Genomic DNA, 24,982 nt, shown 5'->3' with positions numbered 1-24,982 from the left:
GTAAACTTCTATTCCTTGTAATAGTCTACTTTCCACTTTATTATAAATAAAGGGCTTGAGATCATGGATCAATAAGCCATTCTGCCAAACATTGTATTTCAACATGGCATCAGAGCCTAAATTCGACCGTCTCGATTCAATGAATAAGAACAGAAAACAGAGGAAAGAAGAAGAGAAGAAGAGAAGAAGAAATCAGCAACTTCCGCTGCTTCTGCAACAACTTCGGCGCGCCCACAATTTTTTCTGTCTCGATTCTTCATCCGAAGCCTGCGATTCTGAAGCTTGGTTAGTCATCTGAAACCTTCGATTGGGGTTCTGCTATTAAGGTTCTTCGACTGGGGCTGTTCTCCTTAAGCCTGTGAAAGACCATAACGGATTTGTTATGGTTTGAATTTGATTTTTGAATTCAAGTTTTTGAATTCAATTTTTGAATTTAAGTTTTGAATTCAAGTTTTGAGGGTTATTTTGGTAAATTTGCTTTACAGGGGAATTCAAGTTTTTGAATTCAATTTTTGAATTTAAGTTTTGAATTCAAGTTTTGAGTTATTTTGGTAAATTTGCTTTACAGGGACTTATATGTAAATTTGTATAAGTTCTGAGATTTATTTGCAAATTCCGTTTTTTCAAGGACATATTTGTCATTCTTGGAAAAAAAAAAAAAAAAAAAAAAAAAAAAAAAAGAGGTAGATCTGTTTGGGTTGTTTGGCTATTGCATTCTGCGACATTTCTGTTACTTCGAAAGGGTGAAGACTGAAGAATTGCAGATAATTTTGTCAACATGACAACTATTGATGATACTCTTGCTCCCCTTTGGATCCGAATATTTTTCCACTTTTCATTCTCTTTCGGTAAGATTTGACGGCACAAATTACTTGATCTGGTCTCGATCCGCTTACCGACTATTCTTTGGAAGAGGACTAGTTGGATACATTACGGGCACTACTATCAAACCCACTACCGCTGGTGTTTTACAGGATAAATGGATATCAAACGACTCTCTTATTATGCCATTCCTTTTGAATTCCATGCATCCAAATATTGCCCGGGGTTACCTATTACTTGATACTGCAGCCCAAATCTGGAAGGCTACTACTGAAACATATGGACAGTTGGGGAATGATGCACAGGTTTATGAGCTACGAAAGAAGCTTCATGAGACTACCCAAAAGGAACTAACTGTGGCCCACTATTATGCTAAGTTGCGATCTCTTTGGCAAGAGTTGGATCATTATGGGGATTATCACCCCACTAATCCAGATGATGTGGTGACATATAAGAAGTACATTGATAAGATTCGAGTATATGACTTCTTGGCAGGTTTGAACGTGGAGTACGATCAGATCAGAGTGCAAGTCTTAAGTCATTCTCCCTTTCCTACACTAGAACAGTCTTATGCTTTGGTTCAGTGTGAGGAAAGTCGTCGATTAGTCATGCTTCATACTCCTATTATGGAGAAATCAGCTTTACAGTCTGTTCGCACTAAATCTGATCCGGCTAAGGAGATTATTAAGTGTGAGCACTGTCACAAACCATATCATACCAAGGAAAATTGTTGGAAACTGCATGGGAAGCCTGCTGATTTTGAGCAAAAACGAGCACAAAGACAGGGAAAACAAAAGGCTAATCTTTCTGAGACAGTTTCCACCACACCCTCTGCAGACGTTGGTTTTTCGCAGGAGGAGTTTGCTACTCTGCGACGTATTATGCAGTCTTCTACTACCGGTACAGCCTCAACCACTGCTTCCTCTACTACCCCTACCAACTCCTACCTAGCTACTTCAGGATCTGGGGAAGGAGATTGGTCGTGGTAAACGGACTTTATTTGCTCGAGCCGATTGGAGGATCTACTTATGCTTTGACTACATCTTCTAATCCGGTCCATTCGGTAATATCAGACCTTCATTAGTGGCACCGTAGGCTAGGTCAGCCCCCTTTCAAATTTTGTCATTTTCTCTAGATTTGTTTTCCTGATACTTTTATCTTACCATTACAATTTCTTCCTTTCCAAGTTTCCCCATTGGAATTTCCTTTGTTATTATCTTCCCACGTGTAACGCTACACGTGAGGGGGAGATTGAAGATGTCTACAATTCAAAGCCTTTCATGTAGACTTCCTTATGCAGAATTTGATCTTTGTTACCTTTGAAAGTTTGTCCCTTACCTTCGCAATCTTCTACTCCTTTGAAAGTTTGTCCCTTACCTTCGCAATCTTCCACTTTGGAGATCTAACATTGCTATAGATCTATCTTTTTGACTGTGCAGAACTTGATCTCTGTTAACCCTGGAGATTTGCCCCTTAACTTGACATCTTCCCTTCAGAGATCTAACCTTGCAAAAGACTTGTCGTTTGACCTTTGCAGAACTTGATCTCTATTACCTTTGGAGATTGTCACTTATCTTGACAAATTTTCCCCTACCTTTGGAGATTGCCCCTTGGCAAACTTTCCCTTTAAAGATCTAACATTGCTACAAATCAAAACTTTCACTTTGGCTATTTTACCCTAGCTATTGTTACCCCAAAAATATATTTTCCCTCAAATTTGCGCAGAAATTTAGTCTTCTCAACATTTGAAGATTCTACTTCTTTACTTGGGCGTTCTTCCTTGGAGACATAAAGTTGCAGTAAAGATGAGGACAAATCAAATGGAAGTCTATAAGGCAGACGTAATCTATAAGTTTGAAGATCATGTTTACCTTGATAGAGTTTTATACTTTTTTGGTCAAGTTGGACATGTGTGATATCCATGCCTCAACTTGAGGGGGAGTGTTGGATTCTATTAGGAGTCTAATAAGAGTTTGTATAGGAATTAAATTAGAGTTTGCATTCATGTAAACTTCTATTCCTTGTAATAGTCTACTTTCCACTTTATTATAAATAAAGGGCTTGAGATCATGGATCAATAAGCCATTCTGCCAAACATTCCCCCCCCCCCCCCCCCCCCCCCGTATTTCAACATTATCCGGCGGGGGCCCCCCCCCCCCCCCCCCCCCCCCAAAAAAAAAATGAGGGGGGGGGCAAAAACCCCCCCCCCCCCCAACCCCCCCTGGGGGTTTTTTTTTTGATAAAAAAAAAAAAAAAAAGGGGGCGGGGGGGGGGGGGGGCGGGGGGGGGGGGGGGGGGGGGGGGGGGGGTTTTGGGGGGGGGGGGGGCCGGGCCCCCCGAAAAAAAAAAAAAAAAAAAAACACACACGCGGGAAGGAAAGAAAAAAAAAGGGGGGGGAAAAAAAAAGGAGGGGGGGGGGGGGGGGGGGGGGGGGGGGGGGGGGGGGGGGGGGGGGGCCGCCCGCACCCCCGGGGTGTTGGGTTGGTGGTTTGGTGGTGTGGGGGGGGGGGGGCGGGGGGGCGGCCGGCCCCCCCCCCGGCGGCGGGGGGGGGGTTGAAGGAAGAAAAAAATTGGAGTAGATTGTCATTTTGTTCGTGAGAAACTACAATGTAATATCTCCCAGCCATGTTAGTACGGGGAAAAACTAGCAGATCCAAAGATTTTGGCAGGTGCAAGGGTTGATTATATTTGTAACAAGCTGTGCATAGACAACATATAGGCTCCAGCTTGCCAGGGAGTGTTAGAGGGCAAAAAGATCCAAAAGAAAAGACATTCTCGATAGAGTTATTATTGCTAAAAGTCCAAGTTAAATCTATTTCTGTTTTCCTTTCCCTAGTCAGAATTCTAGTTATAATTTGTCTTATAAATAAAGGTTTAATGGGCTGGAGACGTCACAACTTTAACAGTGAAACTCAAACATAAATCATGGCATCTCTCCACTCTCTCTCTCTTTTTCTCTCTAATTGTCGGTGGATAAAGAAGAGATTTTCCAACTAGCATGCTAAACACTCATGCCTCCATGTGCTAATGGTTCAGCCTTTTCTTTTTTAACTGTATTTTAGAGCTGTTCATATTTTACAGAGGTTTTTCTTTTTCTTTTACTTTTCTTTTTGGAACTTTTTCTTAAAACTAACCTAACATCATTATGTCCTTCAGAATTTATATTAGTCTTCAAATTATTCAATGATATCGCCAATGATATTTAGCATCGTATTCATATTTCCTTCTAATTGCATTGCTTATCTATAGGTCCAAGCAACAAGTCAAATTGTATGTGATTATTGTGACTAAATATAGACAACAGAATAATTCAACGTGAAAAACATCAGTAGTATCATAAATAACAAGAGATAAAAATGTAATAAATTTCAAACATCAACTTACTTATGCAAAATGTTTTTCAACCTAATGTTCAGCCTCCAAAAATCAGCTCCAGAATAGAACTTCCTCAAAACCGAATCTAATATGCTTTCCAAACTTTTATTTCCTTTATGTGGAAGAGCATGCAATGATGGAGAATCCCATTTCTTGCACATAATTTTATGATCTTTGAGCATTTGGAGTAGGTTCATTTGATTGGAGTTCAGTTCCGTAATTTTGTGACCATAAGATACCCAACTATCTGCATTCTCCCCCTGGGATTTCACTTGGCAACACAAGATATCATAGATATTCTGAGCTTCATGAACTTCATGACCCTGCTTACCAGTTGAAAGAGAAAGCATTACACCATGAAAAGATAAATGAAACAACTAGGGAGTTACAGAAATTAGAAGTCAAACATTGCAAATTGATATCACAAACAGGCAATTAAAGAATGTTGCTATATCAGTTGGGCTACATCAAGGGTCAACTTTAAGCCCATATCTATTTGCACTGGTAATGGATGAATTAACCAAAGACATTCAAGATGAGGTCCCCTGGTATATGCTTTTTCTGGATGATATTGTTTTGATTGATGAGACCCAAGTGGGGATTAATACCAAATTAGAATCATGGAGATTAGCTTTGGAATCAAAACGCTTTAAACTTAGTAGATCGAAGACAGAATATTTAGTTTGTAACTTTAGTCATGATCAGCCAGATGATGAGGTGGTGATACTTGACAATAAAGAGATTCCTCAAAGTGATTGTTTTAGGTACCTAGGTTCAATCATAAGTAAAAGAGGTGATTTGGAAGATGAGGTTTCCCAAAGAATTAAAATAGGGTGGATGAAGTGGAGAGTTGCGTCCGGGGTCTTATGTGATCGGCGTATTCCATTAAAGCTTAAATGAAAATTTTACAGGACCGTTGTTCGACCAGCTATGATGTACGGTGCAGAGTGTTGGGCTGTTAAAAAAAATCATATAGATAAACTCAGTGTAGCAGAAATGAGGATGCTAAGATGGATGAGTGGCAAAACTAGGATGGATAAGATAAGAAACGATCATATTAGAGTTGGTTTGGGAGTTGATCCCATAAGTGATAAGCTTAGAGAAAGTAGTTTGAGGTGGCACGGCCACGTTCAACGGAGACCTATAAATGCTCCTGTACGGAGAAGTGATATAATCCATATTGAAGGAACTAGAAGAGCTAGGGGTAGACCTAAGATAACCTTAGGAGAAGTGGTGAGAAAGGATATATATAGCTTAGGCCTTGTATCTAGCATGGCCTCGAACAAAACTGATTGGAGGGCAAGAATCCAAGTAGCCGACCCCATTTAGTTGGGACAAGGCTTATTGTTGTTGTTGTTGTTGCTATATCAATTCCACAGCAGCACACTGAGTAAAATCTATAAATAAATATAACTGGAAGGAAGCCCATAATCAAAAGAACAGAGAGCTCCTTGGTTGTGCTGTAGTGAAATCTGAAGGTGCCAGCTTGAGTAAAAGCAGCTGCCAAGTGCAAAAAATGCCAAAGGTCAGGATCATCTCCAGTCTACCCCTCAAGGACCCCATGAAAGTGGGAACTTTAGGATGATATGGTCCGTTAATTTTTTCAGTGGGCCATCCAATGGCTTGGTTTGACATTATTTTCATGGGCTCGGAATTACATTTCTCCCTGCATGATCCAGCTAATACTTGACTGAACCATTTTTCAACATCTCTCTTCCTCATTGAGTCCAATAGCATTGCTTCAATGGATAAGAAGCAACGGGACCAAGGAGAAGATCACCACATGAATCAGTTCAATAAATAAAAGCTGTTAGACTTTAGTCACAAAAGGAATATCAAGTGACAGATGGAATGACTCTTTCCAACATTAGGCAGCAACTATCCTTTACAAAGTAGATGAATGTGTTGTAATATAATAAGATGCAGTTGGACTTCATTCACATGGGGTGCTGGCATACTGCATTCTTTGAGCATACCAATCCTTCTCTTTTAGCTAAATTAGGGTTTATTTCTGTTTTTTGTCATATGTTAGTCAGATATTTTATTCAAGAAGTTCTAGTGCAAGAAGGACTTAGTTATGACTTATGAAACAGTATATTGAGTTCAGAGTTTCACTTAAATCTATAATTACCTTGATAATATGCCTAAAAATGTGATGTAATTGACATGCACAAATATATTATACTCAAATCATCAAGTTGTCTGATCTCCAGACTCCAGTTGCCTTTCAGAATCTATAGCAACCCAACTAGCAATTTTGAAGGTTTGTCTTGTGCCCTTTTTTTAACAAGCGAATAATAATGTCATTACCATACCCCAAGGAGGAAAGAGAAGAAAAGAAAAGAAACAAAGAAGGGGGGGGGGTGTACAAGAGAATGGTGGAAGAGGGGGAGGACAGCAGGGAAGCCAAAACCAACTAAGTGGGCTACAAAATAGATAGATTAAAGCCCCAGGTAACAACAATATGGTCTGTTCCCTAGGGTGAAAGATGGAGGGACATCACCCTTGAACTAACATCAAGACAGATGACTTTCCGAATAAATTCCGAAGTCCTAGAGTTGGAGGTCCAGCAGTCCATCTCCTAAGATTCTGCTCTAACCAAATGTCAGTGAGGACTGGCCCCAAACACCAGCTTGCCTATCTTATGACAAATAGTTGTACAAGCAAAGGATCTAAGGGTCCAGAACCGGTAATGGGCAAAGCTTTGGATGATTCTAAAGGGAGACCAGTTAGAAGAAATGCAATTCTGCCAAATGGAGTGGGTCAAGGAGCAAGAAGAACGATATCACCTTTCTTCAAAACACTGGTGATCAAGCAATGGTATCCTGTCTTGTGCATTTCATTAACAAAAACAATGGCATTTACCTCTCCAGAATATAAAATATCAAAATGTCCACTGGTTCCAATTGGAAGCTTCTTTCCCCAAGCCAGAGCATCCAAAGTTCCCAATAGATTGTCTTTAGCCCCTTCTTTAGCAGCCTTGATTAAGCAAGAACCAGGACTCTACAACAAGTTCCGCCAAGGAAAAATAAAATTAGAGGGCTGCAAGTACAAACTACTCCAAGACAAGGAAGGAAAATGCAATAAAACTTCACCAAACACATAAATGAGGACTAACAGAAAAGCATGCATGCATGAAGGGGGATGAGATGGATATCAGATTGCTTTGCTTTTTTAGACCAGATGCACTCAATCCAAGAAACTGTCCAGTAAATGAAAGAGAATTTGCAACAAGAAGCAAATGCTCTGGAAGTACGGTCTTCCCAACATCAGACAATGCTGACCTCAAACTCTGCATTTCAAAGAACAGAATAAAGGTTATAAATCATGTGATGGTTGCCCAGCCAAGGTTATATGATAATTACGGAATATAACAGAAAAACTCACTCTTAAGAAATATTCCAATGCAGAATCTATCCCATGGGTAGAAAATATGTCATAAATATTGTCTGGGTGACTGCGGTCCCAGTCAATCAAATCCATTATTGGAAGGCACGCATCCTGAAGGACCCTCCACATTTGTGCTTTCTCGCCACTTTTTGACATTGAAATCCTTAGATACAGTTCACCTGAAGAACACTTACGGGATTTCGATGCCTTGGGCAGGTGACTCCATAAAATATCTACAGTTTTGAACTCCAAAAACCCTAAACATGAGACATCACCACATAATGAATAACAAACTATGAATAAATCGTGTGTCGCATACATTCCAATTTGCACAACTGATTATTTTTTGTCGGCCACAGCACAAAGTGTTGCTAGATTTTGCCGAAAGTTTTTCCAGTTTCACCACGTACAAAACAAACCACATGCAATATAAAAAGTTTACAGATTTTAGGTCGTAATTTTAATCTAAGTGTTAGAAAAGCTATGTTATAATTACATAGTACCACAAGAAATAGGTCAAAATTTTCACCCATCCTGTTGATCTCAATTGGGTTAGTTCCAAAACTCCTATTTTCTTACTCTGGTCAAATCCCTCACATAGAATCTTGTAAACTAGTCACGGTAAAAGAACATAGTGGAAGCAACAATTTGCTGCCTAACAACAAATTTGTGCAAGTTGAAGCAATTCACTTTTCCCCAAAATTAACTTTTGTATTAAAAAAATCAAGGAAAAGGATGAATACTTGGTTCTTTGCATATTAAATGCTTTAGTCCACAATCTGCGACTAAAAAGACTTGGGATCTTTTTTTTCTATTTTTAAAATTATCCAAGTAAAGAAATATGATTTTCATGAAACAACATTTTTGAGGGAAGAAACATACTTCTGCTGCAAACCCAAGCTGACCCCCTCGGCAACTTGCCAACACCAACCTCCACTCCACTACACAACCCTTTCTGTGACCCCTCTACAATCCCCTACCTATCTCTGCTACCATCCCAACTCCAAACCCTGCAAAAACCACCACTCCCATACCTTTGAAATCCCCAACCCTCACACCACCATGCCTCTATTTTTCCTATCACCTCCTGTATGTTCATCCCTCAAGCAGCCCACTGTTAACCAGCCACCACCCATACCCCTGATACCATTCTCCCTGCAATCCCTGCTCCCACCACCTTTTGTTTATTTTATTTTAATGTTAATACTTTGTTTTTCAAGACATCATTTTAATCATTAATCGCAAAAAAGATTACTTTCTCTTTTCTTCCCACAACCTCTTCCCCCCTTTCTATATGATAAAACAGAATATTGCTCTCTCAGTTAATGGGTCTATTTAATTCAGAATGAGTTGTTATTTGAAACTTGAACCAATGACATGTATTGGACGAAATATTTCTATCAAAGTCAAAACGAATTTTTATTCAAAAGTTGAACCAGTGATATGTATCTAGAGGGATAGAGACAGAGTACGGAAGGTATTGTGAAAACGGTGTGGTAGGGGAAAGGAAAGGCATTGGGATTGTGAGAGGGGTAGGAATGGCCTTGTAGGGAGCATGGTGGGGAATATTAGGGGAGGAAAAACAGAGAAGTGAAGCAGGGTTGCAGAGCGAGAGGAACACAGGCAAATGTGTGGTTGGGATTGTGAAGGGGTTCTAGAGTGGTGAAGACTCAGAAGGCACCTGTGAAGAGGGAAAGAGAGCAGGGGATTGGGTGGGGGTGGGAGTTGCATATTGGTAGGGAGAGGTCACACAAACATCAGTTCACTAGGAAACACAATTGTCACTTTGAAACATGAAGCACCCTGTGTGTCCTTTTGAAAAACATTGGGTGGGGTGGGAGTTGCATATTGGTAAGGAGAGGTTACACAAACAGCAGTTTGACAAGGATACACAATTGTCTATTGAATCATGAAGCACCCTGTCCCTGTGTGTCCTTTTGTAAAACATTGGGTACGCCAGGGTGTGTTTTACCCCTTTAAAATCCCATCTACCTTTTACCAGTAAATTCTTGTTTGGCACCTACACAAAACAATAAACAGACAATAACAACAAATAACCAGATGAAAACAGCAGTCTGGAGCAGTATAACCTTTGACAACAGTTCCAAGAAGAACTGGTATCAGGAAATCTCGGATATCATCCAATTCAACAGAAGAACCTCTTGCAATTTCGACCACAACAGTGATACAAAGGCTCCCAATATCTTCCTTCTGAGCAACAGCTACTGGACAATTCCTATCATATCATTAAATAGGTCAGCCAGTATGATAATAGTGTAGACTTTTCATTCTAGCTAAGAACAATTGGATTCAAAAACAGCTCGCTGGTGCAATATATATATATATAATATATATATATATATATATAATGAGATGGTCAATTCTGCACATGCATAGAAACATGTCAGAGAGAATTTATCTTGTCAATGTAGTTTTTAGGAAAGAAAATATATTCCACATAGTATCTCAATTGGAGAGTGCAAAAGATCTTACAAAAACCAACATGTCAGAGAGAATTTATCTTGTCATTGTAGTTTTTAGGAAAGAAAATATATTCCACATAGTATCTCAATTGGAGAGTGCAAAAGATCTTACAAAAATGGTTTTTTTTTTCTTAATTTTTTTAAAATCCTACCAAGAAATTCAGCAAGCTGTTGATATATTTAAAGCATGTGATGAGTCATACTTGTTTCAAATTTCTCAAACAGAAAAAAATTCACTTAGTAAGAAATATTTCACCAGGTAATGGATATGAAACTTAAATATCTGGACCAGACATCAGAACATGACAATGATGTTATCATGATGATAAATGAACATATGAAAATACCTAATATTTTTTATTCAAAAGACCTTGCTCAAAATGACAACCACAGTTTACTATTACAGGATGACCAACCAATGAAACAAAATTTCACTACTAGAAGTATTTATTTAATATATGTTAAGCAAGAGATAAACAAAGCTATTGACGATTCCTCCAGTAAATTTAGAATTCTCTTATATTTCCACTTTCCAAAGATAAAGAACTAACTTTGTTGTCTCAAAGATGAACAGATATTGGCCACTTACACAATTCTAATGGCTAGACGGCAACAAAAGAGGAGAGGATGTGTTTAAGGGAGTGAAATTTTGAAACTAGAGATGAGAAAATGAACAAAAGAAGACAGATATCTGACCCCTAACTGTTAGAAAAAGTGTAACCTCAAGCATATATGTGAGAATATTACCATGTTGTCCTAGAGATGTACGTCGTGATCTTTCAGATTTTATTAGATTCAGCTTCCGATACTCAAAATAAAGAAGCAGGAGACGTAAAAAGAAATACAACATTTTGAAATCTGGGATTCTATCAAAGAAAAGAGAGAATTCTATGATCCAGTCGGCTGCACAGGCTTATGGGCAAGTCGGTCAGCCAATGCTCAAATCGATGCAACTTGTCAGGTTTCCCAGGGCATTTGGGGATTTTGGATTACACTCCTAAGGGCTGACCTAAAGTACCTTTTTGCATATGTGGTTGGTTCCCTAAAATGCCTAACTTCATTTTTCCATGCAATTATGTGTGCCACATTTGATAAATAAATAAATGAAAATTTAACGAAGTCTCATTAGTAGTCTTGAGCCTTCCATTTGTGCTTGCACGTGGTGAAGTCCATGCCATGGTCTTCAAAGCCTTTGGTCTGTTTGGAGCATAACTTTGCAGCTTTGGTACAGTTTCCATGCAGTGTACGCTCTCTACTTGGACATGTGTATATGCACTTATTATGCATGTCAAGTAGATGGTTAGGACATGGTTATATGTGTTTGTTATCATCAAAACACTTTAAGGTAGATGGGTCAATTTACAAGACAATATCCTAAGGGTAGTTAGGTTAATTTGCCAACATTACCAAATTCCTCCAACCCATCAGCTGGGTCAATATTTGTAGACACAAAGGAGAATGAGGGCTCAATATCCATTGGACCCGAGACTAAAACATTGCCAGCCTCTAAAATGTCATCTAGAGAATCTCTTCAAAAGAAAACTCTATATGGGTCAATTAGATCTATTCTTACCCCCTCAACAACGACTCCATCAAGAAGGCTCCAGAGTTGTTCAAGCCATCCTGGTTCTGAAGAAATCTCCTTAGTTTCTAGTGTCTTGCTCTTTCAACCTCCTCTATGATTTCTGTTGGCTCTAACATCTTCTTTGGCATTTTTTTCCCATATGGTGGGGGCTTATGTGGTCTACACCTCTAGTATCCTAAAGAGTACCCCACTATCCCACTTTGTCGCTTCCAGAATTTGGTCCACCCTCTCTTCCCACCCCCTAACCATCCTCTCCTTAATAAGCTTCTTTGGCTTTCGTATAAGAAGTTGACTACTTCCTTCACTTGGTTCCATGACCACCTTCCCCAAGGTCTCATCGGCACCCCCATCTGGTTTAAAGGCCATATCCTTAGACAAGCTTTCACAATTTGGAGATCCTTCACCCACTTCCTCCCCACCTAGCCCCTCATCCTCTCTCCACATCTTGATCCCCTCCTACTACATCCTTTGCTCTATTGTAAAAGAAGATAGCACATCACCTTTTCTTTTTTTGTCCTCCCACAAAACACCTTTGGCTTACTATCTGGTCCCACAACAAATGTCCTCGATCTTCCAATAGCAGATGTCTCTAGTTATCCTTGGCCTTCAATAGTTCCTTGATTGGATATAGTTTTGCACACCTAGTGTCTAGAGCATCCATTGCTTATATCTAACTGGAGCACAAACCCCACGGATGGACTCTATAAACCGAATCTCACAACCATATTTGGAAGGCTATCTACAAGGATGTTAGTTACAATCTCTCTTTGCTTTCATTGAAAGCTCTTATCGATTTCCTAAGGAACATGCTCATTGTTGTTACCTGGGGTAGGTATTTCCTCGGTGATACCTCCAAAGCTAGCTTAGCTTTGGTGTCCCTCCCTTTTTCTTTCTCTCTCTTCTTTCCTCCTTGTACTTTACAAGCTCTCTTTGTTTTCAATGAAAGCTCTTGTGAATTCCTCAAGGAACATCCTCATTGTTGTTACGTAGGGTGTCAGGATTTCCTTCTTAATACCTCCAGGGCCAGCTTAGCTCTCTCATGCCCCCCCATAAACCCCCCAAAAAAAAAAAAAAAAAAAACCTATTTTCTCAAAATTGGTGATTCATATATATATATATATATATATATATATAATTCATCAAAATTAGACAGGATCTAGAAAGCAGTGGAACTGCATGCAAGCATACAAGAAAAGATGGGAGGTAACACTTAGAAAATTGATGCACAAACAGTAGGCAGTGCACATCTTATCATCCCTAATTTTGTGACTGCCTATGTGCTATCTCCCATGCACCCATTTGCCGGGTATAGGTGCAAGAAGACAAGTATTCTTGACAGTGAGGTAAGGCATTTGAAAAACCGCCTTATTTGCCACCACTTTGTTGACATGCAATTTTTCAGCCGCTTTTTCGCCTAATCACTTGTCACCATGTGCTCCTTATTGCAGCCTGGACGCCAAAGTGATCTTTTTTTGCCATTTTGTATATAATAATTTTTTCTTGATTTTTTTAATCAAATTTTATTCAATGAATTTAATAGTTAGTCATTTCGAAATCGAGAATCAATGAATCATTAGATGGACAAGACACTTATTTGGCATCACACTCTCATAGAGGTGAGGTGAGGAAAAATGTAAAATAACTACTTTCATGTTCATACTTATATTTTGATATAGTTCATAGTCATATGTTATGATGGTTGATGAGATGAACTTATGTTTGTGTTCTTTTTTGGATAATCTTTCATAATTCTGATTCTTGAATGCTTTTTTTTTTTTGGGGGGGGGGGGGTGAATGTGATTTTTTGAATGTTTGTTTAACTTACAATATATTTTATCATTATAAAAGTAGTTATATTGAAAAAATTTGACCAACCACTTTGGTTGCCTTATTACCGCTTAGGCGTCACTTTGTTGCCAATCATCTAGGCGGAGCCCCAACCGCTTTGGTCGCCTTGCCGCCTTGACAACCATGTTGAAGATAAATCTAAAAGCAACAACAAAAGCAATAGACCACCAGCAGAAAAGAAAACAAATTTGCAGTCTAATCTGATAAAAAATAAATCTCACGAAGAAAGGTTGTAGTCGATTCTTGTGGTTAACAAGACTGTCAGCAATTCAAAAGAAATTGCAAAGATAATGGAGCACTAAAAAACCAAAGAAAAAAAATTAATAGAATAAGGAAGAGTAACTGAAGTCTATCCAAGATCCAGTGGGGTCTTCTATACACAGTAGACATGCAGGCGAGGATCAATTCACACCAGGAATGATCTAATATTGCAGCAATAGATGGCTGCACACCAAGGAGGAGGGGGGGGGGGAAGGAAAGGCTCTTAGAAGAAGTCGATTTGAACAATCCTAGTTTGATTATGAGTGCTCTAATACCATGTAAGAATGTTAGCACTAATAATGAACCCAAGACAAAGACAAAGAATTGAAGAGAGAAAGAGGAAGAAGAAAAAGTCATGCAGCCCTCAATTGAAGAGGTTCAACTAGGGCCAACTTTTCAGGATCTTAACTCAGAAGGTAAGGGTTTGGGGTAATAAGATTTTGGGAAATTTAATTGGGTTACATACAGAACATAAATTATAGTAGTTGGATAGTTTTGAAGACATGTGAAATTTGGAGAAAACTTATGTAATGGTATGTACGGAATATCCCTGAAATTTATGACAACTCTAACGGTTTGGCGTAGATTAAGTTTGAAATTATGGTTCTCTAGGGAGTACCAAAACTCAAGGCAAAGGGATTAGAACCCTTGGGTTTAGATGGTATTTTGATGTACTCTTGATTGGAAGAAACTCCACCTGTCTTTGCAACCAATCCCAAGCCCAGGTAAAGGAAGAGAGTTAGAGCGTCAAGTCTGCAGCCAACACATGGAGGGGAAAAAAGAAAGAAGAGCCAAACCCTTTTCACATCAAGGATCCATATAGCCAACCCCCTTTAGTTTGTGTTATATGCATAATTTACCACTTCAGTGGTAACCACATTATGTGGGGTCCACCAAAGATTGGATTATATTTTATTTTATTTCCTCAGCTCCTATATATTAGATTAAGACAATTACTTTCTATTTTCTGCACTTTCAATTTTTATGTAGCTTGAGTAGCAAGCAATACTTAGGGAGATATGTTTCCTTTCTTTCTTATTACTTGGGTTTCAAGCAAATCTATTTTAGGATAGTAATAGTTGAAGATATTTGAAGATCTTGTAACCAGATTTAGGGATATTTACAGATTTCTCTAATCTGGAAACCTTTCAATATTAAATACATTGTTGAGGGGAAGAGCTACATCTAGCACAACTCTCGATTCCCTCCTTCTCCATCTCTTCTCCTTCTCCATCACTTGTACTCTCTTCCTACAGTTCTCTATTATTTCTAGTTATTTTAAATTTTAAATTTTAATTCTGTTACAATTGAGAAGAGGCTTGTTATTGTTGTTGCATTCTTGATTGAAAAAAGGGGATGACAGATATAGGGTACGGGATGGATTTCTGATGGACTCTAGTGGTTAGTTTGGGCTAGAGGTAGTTTTTAATGGCTATGGTCTAATGAAAACGAAATAGAAAGAAAAAGAAAATTAAGGGTTGGGAAATTTAGAAGTTTAAGAAGAATAGATAAAGAAAAATTGGGGTAAGGGATAATTGAACTTACTTTTGTTGAAGATATTCATGAAGATAGGTTGAATGAGAAAATATATTCTTAGGAGAAAAAAAGAGAAAAAGAAGACACGAAATCACACCAATCTCCTTTCAGTGTCAGTGTTTTGTCATACATTCAGCTAACCATGAGGTCAAAAGATCCAGGCTTGTTAGAGAAAGATGGGGAAAAAATTCAAATTTCAATTCAACAATTCAACAATTCATGGCTCAACTAAGCAATGATATCTATACTAAAGGACACATCGACGACATAATTTCAAACTCAAATTTAGAAACTAACTCCAAAATAGAATCCTTCGCTAAAAAGGAAAGACCTAACCCAATACATAACCTATCAACTTAAATTGACTAGGAACTTGAAATATAAAGGAAATACATTTAAAATTGAATTTTAAAACAAATTAATGAAATAAATCCCATTTTCCTACTTCCTACCCATATTTCAGTCCCATTAAATTGACCAATTACAAGTAAACCCAAGTTTTCAAAGGCAAAACACATATGTGACCCAATCCTAGAGGAAGGAACCCAATTTGGTGATGATTCTAGTCATTCTGCATCAAGAAGAAGAGAGGTGATTGAATTGGCTTGGGAGGAAAAAGCTCCCTGCAATTCCAGATAGCCTCACTCTCTATATTTATAAAGCTAGATTACAAGACTGGACAGAATATTTTTTTCACTTTCCGAAAAGTAGAAAGACTAAAAACGGAAACCCTACCACTCACTCCAAGTCAGATCTCAATAAAAAAATAAAACATAACCCCAGCAAAACCCCTTAACTATCACAAATCTCAACAGATATCATACCATTCATACTCTGCACAGGGAAGCAACACGTTTTAATGCTTTGTCACTTTGTAAAGATCTTTGAGGCTGACTTATTACAAGATTGATACACTACAGCACATTGTAAATGGGAATTTCCACTGATTCTTTTTGGGCGCTTTACACAGTTTCAAAAGTTCATTAGATATTTCAGGGGAGCCTATACAAGCTATACATAAACAAATGCAGTGCAGTTGCATTTGCTTCTACTAAAGCCTGAGATTAACTGTATGTCAGATGTACGACATATTATGTGTACAGGTTGGTATTTTGAGTAGCACTAATAGAACATAATATTTCATTCTTTCCTTTCTCAAAAATCCCAATGGTCCTTTTCTGTCCACCTATTGGAGAGGCCAAAATGACCCCCCCTAGTTTATGACTGGAACAACAAACAATAGCAACAACAACAACAACAACAACAACAAGCCTTATCCCAGCTAAATGAGGTCGGCTACATGGAGCCTTGCCCTCCAATCAGCTCTATTTGAGGCCATACTAGAACAAGGCCTAACCCATACATATCCTTTGTCACCACTTCTCCCAAGTTTATCATATGTCTACCCCTAGCACTTCTAGTTCCTTTGATCTAGATTAAATCACTTATCTGTATAAGGCTATTTAAAGGCCTCCGTTGAACATGGCCGTGCCACCTCAGTTGATATAATTGCTGAAAATGTAACGGGAATAAGCTCAATTCATGGTGGTCGACCATTTGAATGAAATAGTAAATTAAATTGGACATATGGGGAATCTAGGAGGTATACTATATAACCAACAGTTGGATTGCTAAGATCAGCTTTCCACCGGGCAGATGCCGCTGATCCAGCCCTCCAAGAAGAACAAAGGGTCCACCATCATTTTGAAAGGGAGAACATATATATACCAAAAGTCAAAACAGAATCAGTTAAATGTATAAGGGAAAAAGGTTGTTTTATTCCCATTGTATGGATTTCCTTATACCCTCCACATAATAGCACAAGACTCCACATTGATCTTTCTCTTTCCTATTTAGACAATATAGGCCCCACGTAGGCCCCATATGGAGGATTCCAATTTCCAAGCCCTCATTTATTGTAGTGAACAGATTACTTCTAACACTAATCCTCTCCTATGAAGAAAAATCCATATTGCACACAATACAAGCATATCCCAAGTGATCTTACCTGCTAAAAATGTGCAAGTTTGGAAGCATACAGCCTTTGGCTTGCTTTGCCATGTGGTTTCTCATAAGAGCAACTTTAATAGACTCAATATTCAATTGTTTTCTCTTCATGTTTTCCTGAAAATGTATAAAACAATAAGAGAGGGGAATGTAATTATGCCAGAAAAATAAATATATCGCAAAGATTTTACTACCAAAATCTACCTCACATATATGAAAATGGCACACCCACGGACTGTAGGGTTTCTTTTGACGCTCTGCTGGAGAAAAGCTAAAGGCAAAGAATGTAACACATTTCACAAATAAATCAACACCATAATGGTTAAAACTAAAAAGTAACCATATGAAACAAAACTTACAGAATCATGACAGTAGAAACAACTTCTGAAAATAATACTGCCTCCAGATGGCTTTTAACTTCTAGAGCTCCATACTCTGAACCATAATTCCATCTTCTAAGCTTATTTGACAAAAACAGTGATATGGTTCGATCTGCCATACTTTTTCTTGGACCACATTCCAGTACCTTCTGTAAATTGAATTATAACCAGGAAAATATTGTAAGGTATATCAAGAGGAAATAATCACCAACATATAATAGTTGCAACAAACTTCAGATGAATGATTATATACAAATATAGAACTTCTAACACCGCCCCCCCTGCCCCCATAAAGACAAAGAAAAAGCAGCACCCATAACAGGTTAACATTCACAAGAAATAACTAAATTAAAGATGATAGATATTCTTCAAACTCCCTACAGTTTCTAATTGTACATATAGTATTAAAGCCTCTGTTCAATTCTTCCAAATTAATAACCTTCCAGTAAATCACATATTTCTCAAATATAAGAAACTTATGTTTGCTAGACAAAGTATCCCACTAAATACATACGGTATGTTCTGGTGATTATACCACCAATGAAAGAGTTTGGATATTAATTAAATTATTTAAAGAGTATTGTTAACAATTGCTATGCTAAAGTGTACTAGAGTCTAGCATACCATGGGGGTACACTTGAGTCAAGTTATATTGTGTATTCTCCATTTTACCCTGTGTCTTTTGTGCTGTGTTAGTCACAGTAGGATATCTATTTCTATTCAGTTGTAAAGTTGTAACAGGAATAGGAAACTATTCCAAAGCCATTCTGTGTTACATAGAAGCAACATGGCGAAGATAAAGACTCCCTTTAACTTTGATTCTGATCGACTGAATATCATTCATAAAGAATTGAAGGAAGACTCAACGTGTTTTCCAGTAAAACCCCAACAAAAAAAATATACAATATTCCTTCTTTTCTATCAAATCGATGAAAACCACTACCTATGTTCCAAAAAATTGTGCACCACAAATAGGAGCTAATGAACAGACCTGTGATACCATAGAAAGACATCACAATCCCTTGTGGGGGGGGGGGGGAACCATTTGCTGGGATGGAAATAAAGATATCAGATTCCTACCAAGATAACTGGAAGTTCCAACCAATAAGAACCCCAATTATCCAAATAAAAGGATAAAGGCGCAGGAGACCCTACTTGTTTTTCGAGACCCACTATTAAGTTCTATCCGTAAAAGTTCTGATCACCAGTTCATGCTAGATCCAGTTTCATTAATTGATTTTCAGAGAATAATAAAAAATTAACACAGATTTATAGTTTTCTCTTTATGCTTTTTCCAAACCTTCCACTTTCTTAAGCCATGATCAAGAATCCCATTGTATAATGGGTCTTTTGTTCCAACTATTAATTACTCTTTTTTATTTTTGGCTGACATTTCTAGAAACATACTTCTGCCCATGTGAAATGATAAGATTTCAGATGCTCATGTGGAATGAGAGGATTTATCCTTTGGCATAGTACATCTTATTTTAAAGAGCAAATTGCACTGGCACCCCAAAATGAAAGCCTAAAAACACTGACACCCCACTTTATTTAAAAAAAACAAACAGGTCCTATTCTGTTAAAATAGTTAGTTGTACAATTCCAAAGACTATTATACCCTTCTCTGCCATTTCATCCCTCAACCAATTCTCTCTCCTCACTTGGCCCTCCTCTCCTTCACCGTCTCTATCTTCGGCTCCTACCGGCAAGTCGGCAACCTTCTTCTTCAACTCCAGCAGCTCATTCAAAGGAAAATAATCTGAACAAAATGTTTCATCAAACTGCTGCATTTCTTTCAGGGTAGTTGCTCACTAAAATAGGGTCTCCAGAGTCAAGTCCGTCTCCATCGTCACCTGCTGTGGGTACTTGAAGAACAGTAGCTTACTGGAAATCCATCATTTATTTATGGGGAAAAGTGAACCCAACATAGAACTGATTCAACAATGCAGTTCACCTGTTTTTTTTTATTTGTTTCATGTCCCTTTTCTTGAATTAAAGAAAGAAGAAGAAAGGAGCAATCATCATGGTGAACTAAAAAGAATAAACCAGAGAAAATTAAACCAGCCACCATTGTGAGATAGTGATTTAGAATTGAGAAATAAGAACCCAGAGGTGTTGATTCATGGGAGTCCGATGTAGCCCTAATGGGATTCTGGGGACAGCAACCCAGATTTGTGCAAGAATCAGCGTACCGCCCAGATTTGTGTTGATTCATGATCGGAGTTTCTTCTCTAATTTGGTTTCCTTAATATTTCCGCCATCAATGTAAATTTTCAGTTCCATTTCTCCATTGAACTCTCAAATCTTAGTTCATAAGCTTTGATAACCAAGGAAACTAGGAACTAAATCAGATTGAACGAGGGTTTACTGCTGCAAACAGAAAGAGAAAAAAACAGGAAGAGGAAGACGGAGCGGTAATGGTGGTGGTGGTGTCGCCGGTGCTGCCGGAGCCAAAGGTGGAGTGCCGAGTGAGGAGAGAGAATAGATTTGGGATGAAAGCATGGCTAAGTGTTGGAAGAATAATGAGCACACGATTAGAATAAAACACGTGTCAAACATCTAATGGCTCATTTTTTTTATCTTCAGATTTTGGTAAGGGTATTTTTGGAATTAAAAAAAAATAAACAGTGGGTTAATGGTTTCACTAACAGAGTGGACTAACATGTTTAATGAATTGGGGTGTCTGTGTTTTTTAAACATAAAGTGGGGTGTCAGTGTTTTTAAGTCTCCATTTTGGGGTGTCAGTGTAATTTGCTCTATTTTAAAAGTTCAATAATTCACCTACATCTAATGCTACTTTATATAGTTCTCAAGTCCTTTCCCATACACAACTCATACTCTGGCAAGCAATTATTCACTATAGCAGACTGGCTGCAGATAGGACACATTACATTTTGTACATGGGAAAATGATAAGAAATAACCAGTGAAGTACTAAATAATAGCAACAATATAAAAATGGATATCAACAGGTAAAGCACAACACTAACTGGTGAAAACTATTGGAAAGGAAAAGCATGCAGCAGAGGAGAACCTTTAGCTTTTGCATCGGAGAAATTTCAAGCAAACCCATTGGTTGATCCAAAGCACTATATGCAGCTTCTGAAATCGAACAAGCAGCCAAAGAGCCGACAGGTTGACCACCGAATCCATCAACAGCATACCTATGCTCACCAAATATCTCACCAGGGTTTCTGTCCTTCGTAGATAAGTTACTGGAAACACCATAAGAGAATTGAAAAAGTTGATCCCCATAAGCACTTCTAACTGTTCCATCATAAGCAAGATAGAGATCACGCATGTAAAACATAAGCTTTCTTGTCAAAGTACCAGGGACATCGGCATTTTCACCAAAAGAATTATCTCGACAAGCTACCGAGTGAACAAAACATTCTAATGGATTTAGGCCATCAAGAAAAGAACTTTCAACTACAGCATAGGGAACTTTAGATTCATCATGTACAGAAGTTTCATATGCCTTGTGATGATTCCACATACAACAAGAAAGCCTCCCAGGAAATTTGAAAGACAATGGAACTGATGGATGCTGCAAACCAAGACACAGGCCTTGCTGAGCAAGTTTCAGAAGATTACCCTTGCTTCCAGCCTTTACCATTTCCAACAGTGAATTGTCCTCGCTGGAATACCGATGGATTAGGTTCTGAATGTCATGAAAAACTTCCCTAAAAGCACCAATTAAAACTTGATTGAGGACACCAGACTTTTTGTTTAAGTGGCAATTGTGCGAGTTGTTGAGAAACTCGGCATTTTGGTTTCCCTCACCATGCTTGAGAAAGTACTCAAAGGCAGGATCCACCATCAATTGTTTGGCTTGACAGACCTGCTTTGCTTCATGTAGAGCCAACTGTATATCATCAATCATATTTTTCCGAGAGCATGAATCAGAGCAAAAGAAAAAATCAGACAATGACACACTAAATCCCCTCATTGATATCCACTCGCAAAGAGCTTCCTGGGCAGTGGATAGTAAATCCAGAGTCTCACTCCCACAACATTTAACAAGACTTGAGAAAATGTTGCCGTCTGTATCACGTAACCAAGCAGACTCATCCAAGGAAGATAAAAGTTCTCCTCCTCTTATTTGTACACCACTTGCTGGAAAATCAAAATCAAAGCACTCTGGAAGAAACATGCTGAATAACTGCTTTCCAGTCCAAACACAAGACCGAAGTGATGGTACTTTCCAAATGGCAGGAGAAAGCAACCCATGTAAACACAACATTCCAACCTGCTGCATCTCAATCTTGTTCATAAAAATACCCTTATTTAGGACCATATGAGCAGCAGTTAAACTATCTTGACTTAGTGAAAGCAAGTTTTGACCATTTTGTCCATTAACTAACTGCCGCTCTAGAGAGACAAGCTCTCTTAACTCAACTCTAGATTGAACAGATTGTGCAACAAACCCATGAAGACAGTCTCCATCAAAGTCCCCACGTAGAGGAGAACAACAGAGAGGATTTATGGAAACAACCGAATTAATTGGAAGGACCCTAACTGATAAAGCAATTAGGGAGTGTTGATGCACTGACGGAGGCCTATTTATCAAAACAACATCTCCATCTTCTAAATGTCGAAACACGGTGTCCCCAATCTGAAGTTCACGTATACAACGTAGACGAACCACATCGCCTTTTCTCCTAACAAAGAACTCTCCCTTTTCAAGGAGACGTAAGCAACAGCAGATGAATAACTTCTCCCAATTCTGTTCATTAAAGTATTCTGAAATTAACAATCTCTCTGAGATGTCCCTCGGAATTCCAATTTCACCCAATGAAATCTTCGGATCACCAATAACAGTCATACGGAACACCTTGTCCGTTCTCTTCCCAGTAATTACTTCTTTCAACCATTTCAATCCAGACTTCACCGAAGAATCTGTGCTTGATGACTTATCAGCGTGCAACTGTAACAGCACACGTAAACAAAATCAGACAGTTATACAATTTCAACCAGCCTAAGGTTCTAAAACAAGAAAAAGTACCATGATCATTTTGCGTACCATAGAAACATTTAGGAGTCATACAACTTCATATAACCAGCCCAAAAGTCCTAAAAGAAGAAAAAGCACCATGAGAGTTTTTGCTTACCCTGGAAAGGTTTAGGAAGTCGCAAACACGTGAACCAAGTATGTCTGACTGTCCTTTGAAGTCAATCAGCAGTCCTTTATATGCCCTGGTGCGTTCATCCTGCAACCAATAACCAAGTTTGAGCATTTAAGAAATAAACAAAAATAATAAAAGGTTAGGGACTTGAATAAAGCAATAGAAAGATGAAGATGACTCTTTAACTAAATCAAGGAATAGGTAAATCTACTTACGAAACACAAATTGGAGACCATATGTGTTATCTCCATTACACGATGACAGTTGGGTGTAACAGGAAAACAAGAAAGTGCAAGGGATTCTGGTTGTAGGCCAAAATTCCCTAAGGATTCTTTATCAACGTCTTTCAACAAATCAAAAACCTGCCAAAAAAGGGGGCAATTGCAACAAGTTACCATATCAAAATTGTTTTCTAAAATGGGCAATTAGGATAAGCATAAGTATTTGTGATGTTGGTAGAACAGGCATAATTTGTGAAAGAATGTGGACAGAATAGAGACTCAGTTTTCAGTGTAACAGATTTGAATATAAGAAAAATCTTTAGTCTGAAAATGGATGTGATAAATTAATCTTTAATCTGAGTTACTGTCACCTATACTAGAAAAGGAGCAATAGGAGAATAATATGTTTATTCAATGTTCATTACCCCAGAAAACACAAGGACCATTAAGTTAATCTAAGTTGTTGTAAACTTCTTAAATATTTTCAGTTGAGATACATTCCTGCCCTTCAGAAATTAGAAAATTTCTCAGAAACATTAAAAGATGAGGCAAAGTTCCCAGCTTATTTGAAAGGATTACAGTAAACAAGAAAACAACATTAGAAGAGTTATTAAACTTAACAAAGTGCTAACTGGACCATCCAAAACACAACCCCCACCCCCAAAAAAGAAAGAAAAAGATCAAGTAGATTTTTTCTGAAAGTAAAAAAAAAATCACAAAATGTTGTTAAAACAGAGCAGTATGTTGCTATATCTAACAAAATGTTGTCAAAAGTCAAAACAGGCATGGTAAGTACCGTTCTTTCAGAATAAAGTAATGGTACTGATAGCTTCATTTTGTGACGGCTACATTTTCATGCACTTTCCACTGTTTTGTATCTATTTTGGTGCCATTTCACCCTAACATTACATGCAAAGAAATATTAGGTACTCTCTCTCTAAATTTCAATAATTATAGTAGGTCAAACTTGGCCAATTTTGATTCGGACTAATTGGTTGTGTTACTTGATAGTCAGTTATGGAAGAAAAGAGAAATTAGTGGAGAACTCCCACCAAAAGAGTTTGTGATCAATTAAAGAAATTTCGGACATGGGAGAATCAAGGAGCTGACCAAGTCCCTCACTCATGATGGTTGATACTTACTATATTGGTTGTCTCTAGAAGAGACGTGATTACTACCTTTGACTCTCTAATTTAAAGAGGATTTATACCACTAAAGAGGAATACAAGATGATGACACCACTTAAACACACCAAATCTTCCTTATTTGACTCTACCTTTGTGAAAAGAAAAGATTCCTGAAATCCCAGATGTATCTACACCATACATTACTTACCTAATTCATGAGAGATCTCTTAGGAGGCAAGGAATCCACAGAATTTTCTCTCTTTTCTACCTGTCTAATTGGAATTTGAAGACTTGATCAAAGAGGAATTTGCCCAAGGAAGAGTGAATCGTCCTCTATATACTGGGGTGAAGGGAAAAAGAGAAAGCACCCAACTTTTTTTTGGTGGAGAGCAAGGAGACACCCCAAGACTGTTGGAGTTTCTTCTTCCAAAGCGTCTACTAGTCTAGAGTGATGTTTTCTTACTTTATGTTCTACACTTCTTTCACATGTTATAAATTCCCCTCGCTAGGGTGTAGACGGATCCGTTCACAAATTGATTTGTTGATTTATTCCTTTATGTGATTCAATTCCTATTCTTTGCGTTCTTCAATTTTTATGCATAATGCGTGGATGCTTGATCACCATTCATGGATCTGCAACGTGTTTTCATCCATGTAAAAGTGTTGAATTCATGCTAGACTAAGGGGTTGAAGAAAACAAGAGACATATAATGCATAAGTTAGGTGGCTTGTTCGATGTTGCTGGCAAATTCCATTAATCAGTTTCATGCAATACATTAAATTGATCTTTATACATAAATTTGGAGTTTACTGTTCACGTTA

At 38.1% G+C, this 24,982-nt stretch overlaps 1 protein-coding gene across 17 annotated transcripts in view; it reads right to left on the bottom strand.

Annotated features, from left to right (window-relative positions):
• The window catches only part of NRPD1A (nuclear RNA polymerase D1A), an 83,436-nt gene that overhangs the window by 18,215 nt on the left and 40,239 nt on the right, over window positions 1–24,982 (bottom strand). For all 17 annotated transcript variants that reach the window (XR_016174150.1, XR_016174151.1, XR_016174153.1 and 14 more), the window contains 11 exons: window positions 23,028–23,174; window positions 22,798–22,896; window positions 20,721–22,613; window positions 17,667–17,836; window positions 17,512–17,578; window positions 17,309–17,424; window positions 9,678–9,823; window positions 7,585–7,844; window positions 7,316–7,489; window positions 7,063–7,200; window positions 4,207–4,520 (listed from right to left, as the gene is read on the bottom strand). Coding sequence is in view for 1 of the 17 variants with exons in the window: in XM_089160288.1 (XP_089016414.1) it covers window positions 4,207–4,520; window positions 7,063–7,200; window positions 7,316–7,489; window positions 7,585–7,844; window positions 9,678–9,823; window positions 17,309–17,424; window positions 17,512–17,578; window positions 17,667–17,836; window positions 20,721–22,613; window positions 22,798–22,896; window positions 23,028–23,174 (3,524 nt within the window). In the remaining 16 variants the exon portion in view is untranslated. The remainder of the gene's footprint in view (window positions 1–4,206; window positions 4,521–7,062; window positions 7,201–7,315; window positions 7,490–7,584; window positions 7,845–9,677; window positions 9,824–17,308; window positions 17,425–17,511; window positions 17,579–17,666; window positions 17,837–20,720; window positions 22,614–22,797; window positions 22,897–23,027; window positions 23,175–24,982) is intronic.

This window comes from Hakea prostrata, chromosome 6, assembly GCF_041222555.1.
Source record: "Hakea prostrata isolate BN-2017 chromosome 6, UWA_Hpros_2, whole genome shotgun sequence".
NCBI classification, from domain to species: domain Eukaryota; kingdom Viridiplantae; phylum Streptophyta; class Magnoliopsida; order Proteales; family Proteaceae; genus Hakea; species Hakea prostrata.
Note: the sequence above shows the minus strand (reverse complement) of the source record. Positions and strands in the feature narration are given on the sequence as shown.